This window comes from Hemiscyllium ocellatum, chromosome 6 (genome assembly GCF_020745735.1).
Source record: "Hemiscyllium ocellatum isolate sHemOce1 chromosome 6, sHemOce1.pat.X.cur, whole genome shotgun sequence".
Lineage (NCBI taxonomy): Eukaryota > Metazoa > Chordata > Chondrichthyes > Orectolobiformes > Hemiscylliidae > Hemiscyllium > Hemiscyllium ocellatum.
The window spans coordinates 120,724,229-120,736,664 of record NC_083406.1 but is presented as its reverse complement, the minus strand read 5'-3'; the positions used below and the strand labels follow the sequence as shown (position 1 = coordinate 120,736,664).

The following is a 12,436-nucleotide window of genomic DNA, read 5'->3' as shown; positions in this document are numbered from 1 at the left end:
AACTTTACTACTATTGTACTGTTTGCCTCTATTAATAAAACTGAGAACACCATGCCCTTTCATGGGATGTGAATGTTGCTGCATTGCATGCAAGCCAGCCATCCAGCCAACTGAGTGAATGTGCACTGTGATGCCTAGAGTGTGGGTTCAATTCCTGTACTGGTTGTGGTTACTATGAAGGATTCACCTTCTCAACCTCTCCCTTTGCCTGAACTGTGGTGACCCTCAGGATGAGCCACTGCCAATTGTCTCTCCCTAATGGGGAGGCAGCTTTGTGGGCTGGTAAGACATTGGCGGTGAGTGTCACTGGCAGGGTCAACTTTTGTTTTCCATTCCTAATTGCCCCCGAACTAATCGATCTTTCAGGTCCTTTCAGAAGGTAGATAAAAACCAACCCCATTGTGTAGGTCTTGAGTCACCTGGATCACACCAGGTAAGGATGGCAGATTTCCTTCCTGCAAAGACATTAATAGATTCAGAATCATACAACATGGAGACAGACCCTTCAGTCCAAGCAGTCCATGCCAACCATGTACCCAAACTAAACTAGTCCCACCTGCCTGAATTTGGCCCACATCCCTCCAAACCTTTCTTATTCATGCATTTATCCAAATGTCTTTTAAATGTTGCATCTTTATCCACCACTTTCTCTGGCAGTTCATTCCACACATCAACCACTCTGTTTAAAAAAAAAGTTATCCTTCATGTTCTTTTTTTTTTAAAACTTTCTCCTGTCAACTTAAAAACATGCCCCCTAGTTTTGCATTCCCTCACCATGGGAAAATACCCTCACCATTCACCTTACCTATGCCTTTTATGATTTTATAAAAACTCTAAGGTTACGCCTCAACTTCCCTATGCTCATGAAAAAGTCCCAGCCGATCCCGCCTCTCCTTATAACTCAAACTCTCCATTCCTGGCAACATCCTGGTAAATCTTTGCTGAGCCATCTTAGTTTAATAATCTCTTTCCTATAGCAGGGCGAACAGAACTGCACACTACTGCAAAAGAGGCCTCACCTATATCCTGTGTAATCTCAAGATGATGTCCCAATTTGTTTACTCAAAAGGTCTGAGCAATGAAGGCAAGCGTGCTAAATTCCTTCTTAACCATCCCGTCTACCTGTGATGCAAATTTCAGAATATTATGTACTTAAACTCCCTAGGTCTCTACAACACTAGCCAGGGCCCTACCATTAGTTGTGAAAGTCCTGACCTTGTTTGTTTTACCAAAATGCAATACCTCGCATTTATCCCATTTACCATGCCTTAGCTCATTGACCCAATTGATCAAGATCCCTTTGTTATCTTAAATAAACTTCTACTATGCCACCAATTTTGGTGTCGTGTGCAGACTTACTAACCATGCCTTCTGTATTCTCATTCAAATTGTTTGTGTGGACCTAGCACTGATCCCTGTGGAACACCGCTGGTCACAGGCGTCCTGTCTGAAAAACCATTGCACTCTGTCTCTAGTGTCAAGCCAATTTTGTATCCAGTTGGCAAACTCACCCTGACTCCCATGTGATCAAACTTGAGTAATTAGTCTACCATGTGGAACCTTGTCAAGGGCTTTACTAAGGTCCATATAAACAGTGTCTACTGATCTGCCCTCATCAATCTTTTTGTTTACTTCCTCAAAAATCTCAAATCAAGTTTGAGAGACATGATTCCCCTCACTCAAAGCCATACTGACTTTCCTTAAGCCCTAATGAACCAGATGATATGGTAATTGATCATAGTTCCATGGTCGTCATCACTGCAACTACTTTTCAATTTCAGATTTATTTATTGAATTCAAATCCCAACAGCTGCTGGTGTGTGTTTTGAACCCATGACCTCAGGGCCTATGGATTGCTAGACCTGTGATAATACAACAATTCAGTGTATTGGTGTATACATTTTTAAGGATGGACGGCAAATCCTGGCCTTGCCAGGGATTCTGAGATCTCATGAAAGATGAAAATTAAAAAAGCCTGCAAATTAGCTCAGATTTGCAATCTCTGCCACACTGCAAGAAGGATGTGAATGTTCAGAGATTTGCCTAAGTTGAGGGACTTCAGTTAGATGAAGAGGCTGAGGTGGTAGGACAAAGCACAAACGATGTGAAAGGGGTGAAGATTTGATTGAGTTGCTCAGAATTATTAAGGATAAATACAGAGAAACTTCAACATTGCTGAAAGGATCTGTAACCAGAGGACACAGGTCCAAGTTAATTTTTAAAAGAAGTTGCAGGATATTAAGAGACATTTTATTCATTAAGTGTGATCTGAATGTGCTGCCAGAAAGGACGATGAAAGCAAGTTCGATTGTAACTTTCAAAAGGGACTCTTGTAAGTATTCAGAAAAGGGAAACTGCAGGGCTTTGCAGAAAGCACAAAAGAGGGATTAATTGGTCAGCCCTTCAAAGAGCTGGCACACGTACAGTGGGCCAAACAGCCTTCTTCAGGGATGAATGGTTTTAGTGGCCTTTGCTGAGGATACTCTCAATGCCACCAGCAAAACTGGCTCAAGGTTAAAGTTCAGAGCAGGACTTTATTGATTCCATTGAGACTGTGCAAGTAATGCTCCCTTTTTTTAAAATCTTAAACAGTGACCTACAGAGACTCGGAGAGCTGCAGCCAGAGCTGGCGGGGATAGCAGAGTTCTCTGCCACCTACCTGGAGTGCCAGCTCCTCCTCATGAAGGTGAGTATATGTGCAGTGTTCAAAATGTTGTTTTATTGTGACTCCACCTTACTGCCCACTGACCTTCAAAGTGAACCATTCAGTAAAAATTCAGCGGATAACTGGTAGGGAGGCGGTAGACAAATAGGGGGCATCTGTTTCCATTAACAGGAAGGTCAGTAACCAAAGGATGCAGACTAAGAGATAATCTGAAAGTCTTCTATCAGTGTGGATATGGAGAGGATGTTCATTGCCATCTTTGCGTACCCTGAGAAGGTGGTTGTGAATCACCTTCTCAAAGTACTGTGGTTCGTCTGGTGTAGGTGCAGCCAAAGTGCTGGGAATTGTGGAATAACTCCTCCTTGGTCATTATTGTCTCAAACTTTAATAGGAAGGGTTTAGAGGGATATGAGCCAAATGGGACTAGATTAAATTAGGATATCTGGTTGGCATGGACGTGTTGGACCGAAAGGTCTGTTTCCTTACTGTACTATATGACTATAGTATAGGAATGCGTTCGAAGACCTACCGCGGAAGCCCGAAACCGCGAATTAGAGTGAACCCATTGATTTCAATGCGGCACAAACCTTTCCAGCAACCCCCTGGTCCCCTATAATATGTCCGGGGCATGGTAATCCAAGGGTAACTGAAACCAGGGAAAATGATTCCACAGATACGAGTGTCATCCTGTAATTTGGAGGATTCACTGAGGTAACATTGGGCTTGACGCCTAGGTTTTCAGGACCGGCACGGTGTCCCAGTGGTTAGCACTGCTGCCTCACAGCGCCAGAGACCCAGGTTCAATTCCTGCCTCAGGCAACTGACTGTGTGGAGTTTGCATGGGTTTCTTCCGGGTGCTCCGGTTTCCTCCCACAGTCCAAAGATGTGCGGGTCAGGTGAATTGGCCATGCTAAATTGCCCGTGGTGTTAGGTGAAGGGATAATTAAAGGAGAATGGGTCTGGGTGGGTTGTGCTTTGGAGGGTCGCTGTGGACTTGTAGGGCCGAAGGGTCTGTTTCCACACTGTAAGTAATCTAATTACTGAGACCTGGAGGAGGCCTTTCAGCCCGTTGAAAATGTTCTGCTATCCAATTCAGAATTGATTTGTAGATTAAAAAAAGTATTAAAGGTGAGATTTGAACCCTACAGAGGAAACTACAGAGACAATGGGCTGAATCTTGCACTTTCTGGCTCAGTATGAGCGATGAGAGTATGCTTCTGCAGGGGATATTCACCCTGAAGCCTAGCAAGTCTTCTCAGTTTCTTGCCAAACCTGAGCATCGACATACCAAACCCATAACATCCGATTCCAGCCTTGTCTTGCCACTACCCTGATATCCTCGAATTAACTGGTATCTTTTGTACTGTCATCACTTTTAAAAAGCCCTTGTCCACCCAGGTGTGCGCTGTCAGTCAGGGGGCGCCCTGCACAGTGTCTCCTGTTTGCCCTGGGCATGGAAGGTATCCTCGCCCTGCTTTGTAGGCAGTGATCTGGACGGGGGTGGTGCTAGCCCAGGACTTGACTTCTCTCAGCAGTGGAGGCAATGCCATGAGACCATGTCACCATGTTCCGCAGTTGCAACCTGGCTTAGAGCAGTCCCAGCAATTTGGAGGAATGCCCAGCGTTGTAGGAAGAAGGTCAGTGACCTTCTCTGCAGTCAGGGAAAGTGCCACCATCTTCGCACCCAACGCTCACTCTAATTCTGCTACTTTACCCACCTTCCACCAAGGCTTATGCTCTGACACATTATTTTGTGCAATGTCACCCCGCACTCCATCCTCGAATACTGCCAGATCGCCATACCCCCTGCACTGACTACTCATTGACTCGGGGCACTTCCACAGAAAGTAACAGCTGTGTCACCAACTTTCATCTCCCTTAATGAATGAAGATTTATGGTGAGCTGCTTGGCAGTAAGCTGCTCACCCCTTACAGAGTGTGCATCGTTACTCTGACCATCCTGAGTCATAGAATCTCTAAAGTGTGAAAGCATGCCATTTGACCCATCGAGTCCACGCTGACCCTTCAAACAGCATCCCATCCAAATCCACCCCTCTGCCCTAACTCTGCATTTTCCATGGGTAAAATATCTAATCTACACACTTCCTGGGCACTATAGGCAGTTTTGCATGGCCAATTCACCTAAACCTGCACATCTTTGGACTGTGGGAGGAACCAGTAGCACCCAGAAGAAATCCACGCAGACACGGGGAGAATGTGCAAACTCCACACAGACAGTCACCTGAGGGTGGAATCGAGCCCAGGTCTTTGGCACTGTGAGACAATAGTGCTAACCACTGAGCCAGGTCCCACCCGTGTTGCTCAAACCCTTAAGATTCTATCCAATGTCCACCATCATTGGACTGTTCTAACGTCAGATATATACAAGGATGTACATTCGAGTGTTGCTACTTTTTTTAAATTACTCAAAGGCTTGGGGGGTCTATAGTCTCTCTTTGGTCAAAGCGTTACCATGTAGAATGCAATCAGTGTAAACTTGTCAACCAATCAGCACCCTTTCTGACCTATTGTAAATGGTTGTGTTTGTTTGAAACTTGGCATTCTTGCATTTGTCCTGATGAGTGCAAGATGCAAAGCCTTGTCACCGTGTCAGTCTTTTTGACAGTATACTGCCATTATATTGTAGGGCCTCATCTGGGGATTTTGAACATTTATAACCTGTTTTAATTGTAACTTTTTCTCATTTTCTTGTATTCCTAAGGGTGAGTAGAGTGGTAAAAGATTGTTCACACTCAGTTGAGTGTAGACGATTAAATGGCAATTGGAATGAAGGGTTTGAATAACGAAAGGAATTGATAGTATAGGTAGAAACTATTTTCGCTCACTCTCGCTTTCTCTTTCTTTCTCTCTCTCTTCTCACTAGAGAGAGTCCTGAACAAGTATGTGTCTATTCAGGAGTGATGTTAGGAAGTGTTCCCTTACACGAGGAGTACAGTAATAGGAATTGGGAATTCCCTCTGCTGGAACGTTGCTGAGACTGGCGATCAGTTGGAAATATCAAAACTGAGATTGATAGATCTTTTTCTTGAATATGTATTAAGGGTTGTGAAATCAAAGCTAGTAGTGGAGTTAAGGTAAAGATCAACTATGATCTAATTGAATGATGCAACATCCTTTCAGCACAGAATAGACTCGCCCTGTTTCCTATACATCTCCAATATTCCCACTCTTGATGGAATTGAGAATACAATCTGGGTTTCCTTAATGCTCCAGTTCCTCACTTTGAGAGAAGAGGCTTTTACTCAGAGATCGCGTAAAATTTGGCATTCTTGTATTTGTCCTGTTGAGGGTGAGATGAGAAGCTTCAGCGACATCTCATCCAGCAAGGTTCCAGTTATGTGCTACTCAGACAAATGTTTGTTATTGCTGAAAGCAGCTATCATGCATGTTTGTGCGTGAGTGTGAATTCTGTGACAATGAAGTAGAATCTGAAAGGAAATGTCATTTTCCCCCCCCTCCACAGTCACTTCAAGAAAAGTTGTGGAATGTAGCTGCCCCACTCTACCTCAAACAGAATGCCATGGCAGCTGCTGCCGCGAAACAGGTAAGGTTCATTCACTCCTGCCCCTCTGTGTTACTACCTCCCCCCCCCCCCCCCCCCCCCACCTTCGCTTGCACCTTGTGGTCCACAACCTCTCAGTGCAAATGACAGACTTCACATTAGAATGTCGTTCAATTGCAGATGATACAAAGGTAGGTGGAGGGATGGCTAGCATTGAGGAGGTGAGGAGGCTGCTGAAGAATTTGGACAGGTGGGGAGACTGGGCAAAGAGGTGGCAAATGGAGTACAACGTGGGAAAGTGTGAGGTCGTGCACTTTGGTAGGAAAAATAGAGGCATTGACTATTTTGTAAACGGGAGAAACTTCAGAAGTCTGAAGTGCAAAGAGACTTGGGAGTTCTAGTCCAGGATCTCCTCAAGGTAAACTTTCTGGTTGAGTCATTAGTTGGGAAGGAAAATGCAATAATCACATTATTTTGAGAGGACTTGAATATAAAAGCAGCAATATACTTCTGAGGCTGTGTAAGGCTCTGGTCAGATCACGTTTGAAGTACTGTGTGCACAGTTTTGGGCCCCATATCTCAGGAAGGATATACTGACCCTGGAGCGTCTTCAGAGGACGTTCACGCAAACGGTCCCAGTAATGAAAAGCTTAACGTATGAGAAACGTTTGAGAACTCTGGATCTATGCTGAATGGAGTTTAGACAGATGAGGGGCATCTAATTAAAATACAGAATGGTCTGGACAGAGTGGATGTTGGGAAGATGTTTCCATTTGTAGGGGAGACTAGAACTGAGGGCACAGCCTTAGAGTAAAGGGAAGACCCTTTTAGAAAGGAGGTAAGGAGAAACTTCTTCAGCCAGGGAGTGGTGACTCTGTGGAGGCCAGGTCACTGAGTGTATTTAAGCCTAAGATAGGTTCTTGAGGATCAAGGGTTACAGGGAGAAAGTGGGAGAGTGGCATTGAGAAACTTATCACTTCGCCACCTTGCCCCTGCTACTCCCTTTATCTACATCTCCCCCAATAGCCACCCCCATCCTGAAGATGGGTTACACCTGAAATGTCGACTTTTCCTCCACCTAATGCTGCCTGGCTTGCTGTGTTCTTCCAGTTTCCTGCCTGTCTCCTTTGAATGGTGGAGCAGATTCGATGGGCTGAATAGCCTAATATCTGCTCCTGTGCCTTATGGTCTGAGATAGGGCTGCCTGATTTGATGAGAGCAATGCAGCTATGAGCTGCTGAAGAACTTTGTCAGGATACCAGAGTGGCGATGGTTGAAAAGCCACTATGTTTTATGAATCATACACTTGAAGAAGTAGCACATGTACTGAGTCAGCATACGCACAGATTGGGTGAATGATATCAGATGGCTATGACAGGCTTCAGTCAGCATGCAGCCTAAAGGAACAGAAGGAGGTCTTGTTGAAGCAGATCTCCCCCTAGAATGGGGCAAATCAGAGTGTGCACCTGGGTCTTGCTCTTTAGGGGAGTCTCCCAGGCTCCACCTGGGATCCAGTGCACCGATGCTCAAATACACCAGGGCCGAGGGAGTGAACCTACCCTTGAAAGCATTCAAAGTTCACTCCAGTAAACAAAACTGTGAATCAGAGATTGCTTCTGTCCAGCAAATGGAGGAGATGAGCAGCCTGTGGATGGACAGACAGAGAAGGGGAGTGTCAGCATTGAGTCAGTCTGCCTGGGGCTGAGCTGGGGTTAGGGAGCCTGAAGCAGAGGAGCAGGAGACTGGGTGTGATTTGCCCTGGGACTCTCATCCCCCCAAGGGACAGCCCTGCATATAAAACCCTGAGGGGGCCCAACAGAATGTAAACAAGTGGAGTGTTTCCATTTTGTGGGGGGGACTAGAACTTGATGTGAAGAGACAGAAGTGAGGAGAAATATTTTCTCAGAAGGTGGTTAGCCTGTAGAGGTTTCTTCTCCAGAAAGCTGTGGAGGCTGTGTCATTGTTTGAGTTACATAGGTTTTTTTTGATGGACAAGAGAGTCAAGGGTGTTAATGGGGGTGGCGGGGGCAGGGACACAGTAAAATCAAATTGTGAATTCAGTCGGATCAGCCTTGATCCTTGAGACAGGCAGAGCAGGTACAATACTCTAATCCCGCCCCAATGTCCCTGCTGTGTTAAAGGTAACAGTTCTTTAGGTGGTCACTAGAGGGAGCAGTTGGAGCATAGCTCACACTCCAAGCTCATTGTTCTCCTGATCAACAACTTGCTGAGCAAGTAACTTCTGAATATCACCGTTCCTTCAGATTGGTGTCAGTTGCACATTGTATGCCGTCTTTTTGTCACCGGCAAGAAGGAGCTTTGCACCAAGCCCTGTGTGTCCCATTATCACTGTCCTCACTGACCCGTGTTGGCTCCCAGACTGGCTAGCATCCATCTTAAAATTCTTGACAATGTGTTTACATCCCTCCCTGGCCTCATCCCTCCTGAACTCCTGTATCCTCTTCCAGCACTACAGCCCTCCCATATCACAGCTCCAGTTCTGTCTTGTTTCTCTCGCTGCTCCTGAATGCTAGTTTACTGACGCAGATTTTGGTCAGGGTTTGTTTGTTTTGTGCTACATTAATGTAAGTTGTTGTAAAAAAAAACCTAATAGATCTCAAAATAATTGGCCCAAGATTTTCTGCTCAGCAGCTGACTGCAATTTAAGCTGTTTGCTTACCATTTGACACTGGAGCCTCTATACATTTTGGCCTTGGCTCCAACAAGGAAGGTTTGGGAAGCTGAGTGGTGAGTGAGATTCCAATGGAGCCTTTTCTTCCATCCCCTCCTTGCAGTGTAAACTAAACATGCCCATTAAAATCTGTCTTAGATCATTGACTTGCACTTTATTTAAATGGAGTTACTATCTCACTCCAATATTGAACAACCTCTTCCCTTTTCCATCATTATTAGCCCCAACAATGACAACCTGTTCTCCCCCACCAACAGTAAACACCCCATGCCTTTGTTCACCCCTTTATGCCAATGCCACTGGCAGTGTTTGCCCTCTCACCTCACCCCCTGGCAGTGCCCATCCGGTCTGGGGTGAGGCTCTGAAGCAAGACCCACTCAGCTGCAACCAACACTGACCGAGAGCTGCTGTGCTTCATCATGGAATTGAGATTATTTATTCCAAATGTGTTACATTACTTGAAATGTTTTTGAGGTATTAGTTGTGAGAGGGTGCTATATAAATGCAGAAGCCATTCCTGAGCTGTTTAAGAGCCTCACAGGATGCCCTATCAAACTGAAATCTATTTAGCCACACCTTTTACATCAGTCTTTCCCCCTGTCTCTCTCTGCCTACAGATTCTGGAACACACATATAAGCTGGAGTTCCTATACAGCGGCCTGGAGAGTAGACACATTACAATCATCCACCACATGCGGCTTCAGGCGAAAGCACTACAACTCATTCTGACCGCTCGGACAACCAGAGGGTAAGGATCTGCCTGCAGGGGTGGATTGTTCTTTGGTACTTCAGAACTTGAGTATTACCGGGGGGAAAAGCGTTGAGCAGGACAGTTATCAAGAAATGGAGAGGGGAATAGTTATACTCCTGAACTCGGAATAAACATTATTTTCCTTTTACGTCAGCATTCCTGCAAATTGGTCTGATTTGTGCAAAACAAAAAGCTTCAACAAGTTGCTATTTTTCAGCAATATTCACGTAAAGACTAGTTGGAATGTGGAGCTTATTATGAAGTAGTGAATTTAAAATGAAAGTGAGATGGGTGTTTTACATAATTATATAGGTGTTTACAGTATAACTTACAAGTCATACAATGCAACAGGTCTGTTTCTAGTTCGTGAGCCTCCTGCCACTCCCTCTTCCTTATAATCCTCTTAACATCCTCTTAACATGTGTTGATGAACTTCTCCTTAAATGTATCAATACAATTCATCTTAACCACCACAACTTTATGTGGTGGTGACTCGCTCTTTCTCTCCTCTGTCAGAGTAAATGCCTTCCTCCCGGATTCCTGATTAGATTTATTAGTGATGTTTTTGCCCTGTGTAACTCTCTGCTGTCAAGCCCTTTCAGAAACATAGAGACCTCTGTCAGGTCACTTTTCTGTCTTCTCTTTCCAAGTTGCTATCTTCAGCTGAGGAATATTACTAACTGCTACCTCACTGATCAGAAACAGCTCTAGGCCATTGACGCCACATGCCTTTTGGGAAAGAGGAGGCTCTTGTGGATTTTATCTATCTAGACTTCCAAAAGGCCTTTGATAAGGTGCCTCACGGGAGGCTGCTGAGTAAGGTGAGGGCCCATGGTGTTCGAGGTGAGCTACTGGGATGGATTGAGGATTGGCTGTCTGACAGAAGGTAGAGTTGGGATAAAAGGTTCTTTTTTGGAATGGCAGCCGGTGACAAGTGGTGTCCTGCAGGGTTCAGTGTTGGGGCCGCAGCTGTTCACTTTAATATATTAATGTTCTGGATGAAGGGACTAGGGGCTTTCTGGCGAAGTTTGCCAATGATATGAAGTTAGGTGGACAGGCAGGTAGTACTGAGGAGGTGAGGAAGCTGCAGAAAGATTTAGACAGTTTAGGAGAGTGGTCCAGGAAATGGCTGATGAAATTCAATGTGAGCAAATGTGAGGTTTTGCACTTTGGGGGGAAAAAAAAAATCCATGTACTATTTTCTAAACATTGAGAAAATTCATAAAGCCAAAGTACAAAGGGATCTGGGAGTGCTAGTCCAGTATTCTCTAAAAGTTAACTTGCAGGTTGAGTCTATGATTAAGAAAGCAAATGCAATTTTGTCATTTATCTCAAGAGGGTTGGAATGTAACAGCAGCGATGTGCTTCTGAGACTTTATAAAGCTCTGGTTAGACCCCATTTAGAATACAATGTCCAGTTTTGGGCCCCACACCTCAGGAAGGACACTGGAGCGTGTCCAGCGGAGATTCACACGGATGATCCCTGGAATGATAGGTCTAACATAAGATGAGTGGCTGAGGATCCTGGGATTGTATTCATTAGATTTAGAAAGTTGGAGGAAGATCTAATAAAAACTTACAAGATAATGCATGGCTTAGAAAGAGTGGATGCTGGGAAGTTGTTTCCATTAGGCGGGGAGACTAGGACCCATGAACACAGCCTTAGAATTAGAGGGGGTCAATTTCGAATGGAAATGAGGAGACATTTCTTCATTGCCACAGTGGAGGCTGGGACGTTAAAGATCTTCAAGGCAGAGATTGATAAAGTCTTGATCTCGCAAGGAATTAAGGGCTATGAGGAGAGTGCGAGTAAGTGGAGTTAAAATGCCCATCAGCCATGATTAAATGGCGGAGTGGTATTGATGGGCTGAATGGCCTTACTTCCACTCCTATGCCTTATGGACACCAAGAAGAGATTTAATTGAGGTATACAAAATAAGGAGAGACCAACGTGGAATGGAAAGGAAGGGCCTATTTCCCTTGGAAAAAAAAGTCATTAATGAGGTTGCACAAAGTCAAAGAAAGTAATAAAAAAAAACAGGAATCGCTCAGCGAGCTTGGCAGCATCTGTGGAGCAGGAAATAAAATTAATAATTCAGCTCGTGACCTTTCATCAAAACCTGAGCTCAAAATGGTAACAGGACAGCAAGTGGCCATTTCACTCCTCGTCCCTTCCCCATAGTCCTACAAAATACTAATGTTTTCTCTTCAGGTGGACTCCAATTCGCTCTTGAAAGCCTTGATTAAATCTGCCTCTACCACACGTTCAGATCCTAACCATCACCTGTAAAAAGAAATAACACAAAACTTCCCTTATGTACTTTACTGATCACCTTATATCGGTGCCTGTGGTTCTGGCCTCTTACACAGAATGCTCATAATTTGTCAGGTTACCTCTCATCATTATGTGAACAAGGAGAATGACCAAGGAACATCACCATTTGCATGTTCCCCTCCAATCCTCCACCGTCCTGATTTGGAAATATTTCTCTGTCACTGGATTAAGATCCTAGAATTCCCTCCCTAAGGGCATTATGGGTCTACCTACAACATATGGACTGCACCTGTTTAAGAAGGCAGCTCACTCCCACCATCTTAGAACATAGAACATTACAGAGCAGCACAGGCCCTTCGACCCTCGGTGTTGGGCTGACCTGTGAAACCAATCTGAAGCACATCTAATCTACACTATTCCATTATTATCTATATGTTTATCTAATGACCATTTAAATGCCCTTAAAGTTGTCAAGTCTATTACGTTGCAGGCAGGGCATTCCATGCCCTTACTACTGTCTGGGTAAAGGA

General features: G+C 44.6%; 1 protein-coding gene across 1 annotated transcript in view; it reads left to right on the top strand.

Annotated features, from left to right (window-relative positions):
* Window positions 1-12,436, top strand: part of ints4 (integrator complex subunit 4) — a 60,525-nt gene that overhangs the window by 33,458 nt on the left and 14,631 nt on the right. Inside the window, exons 16-18 of the mRNA XM_060826333.1 lie at window positions 2,593-2,686; window positions 6,150-6,230; window positions 9,498-9,628. Coding sequence (XP_060682316.1) covers window positions 2,593-2,686; window positions 6,150-6,230; window positions 9,498-9,628 — 306 coding nt within the window. The remainder of the gene's footprint in view (window positions 1-2,592; window positions 2,687-6,149; window positions 6,231-9,497; window positions 9,629-12,436) is intronic.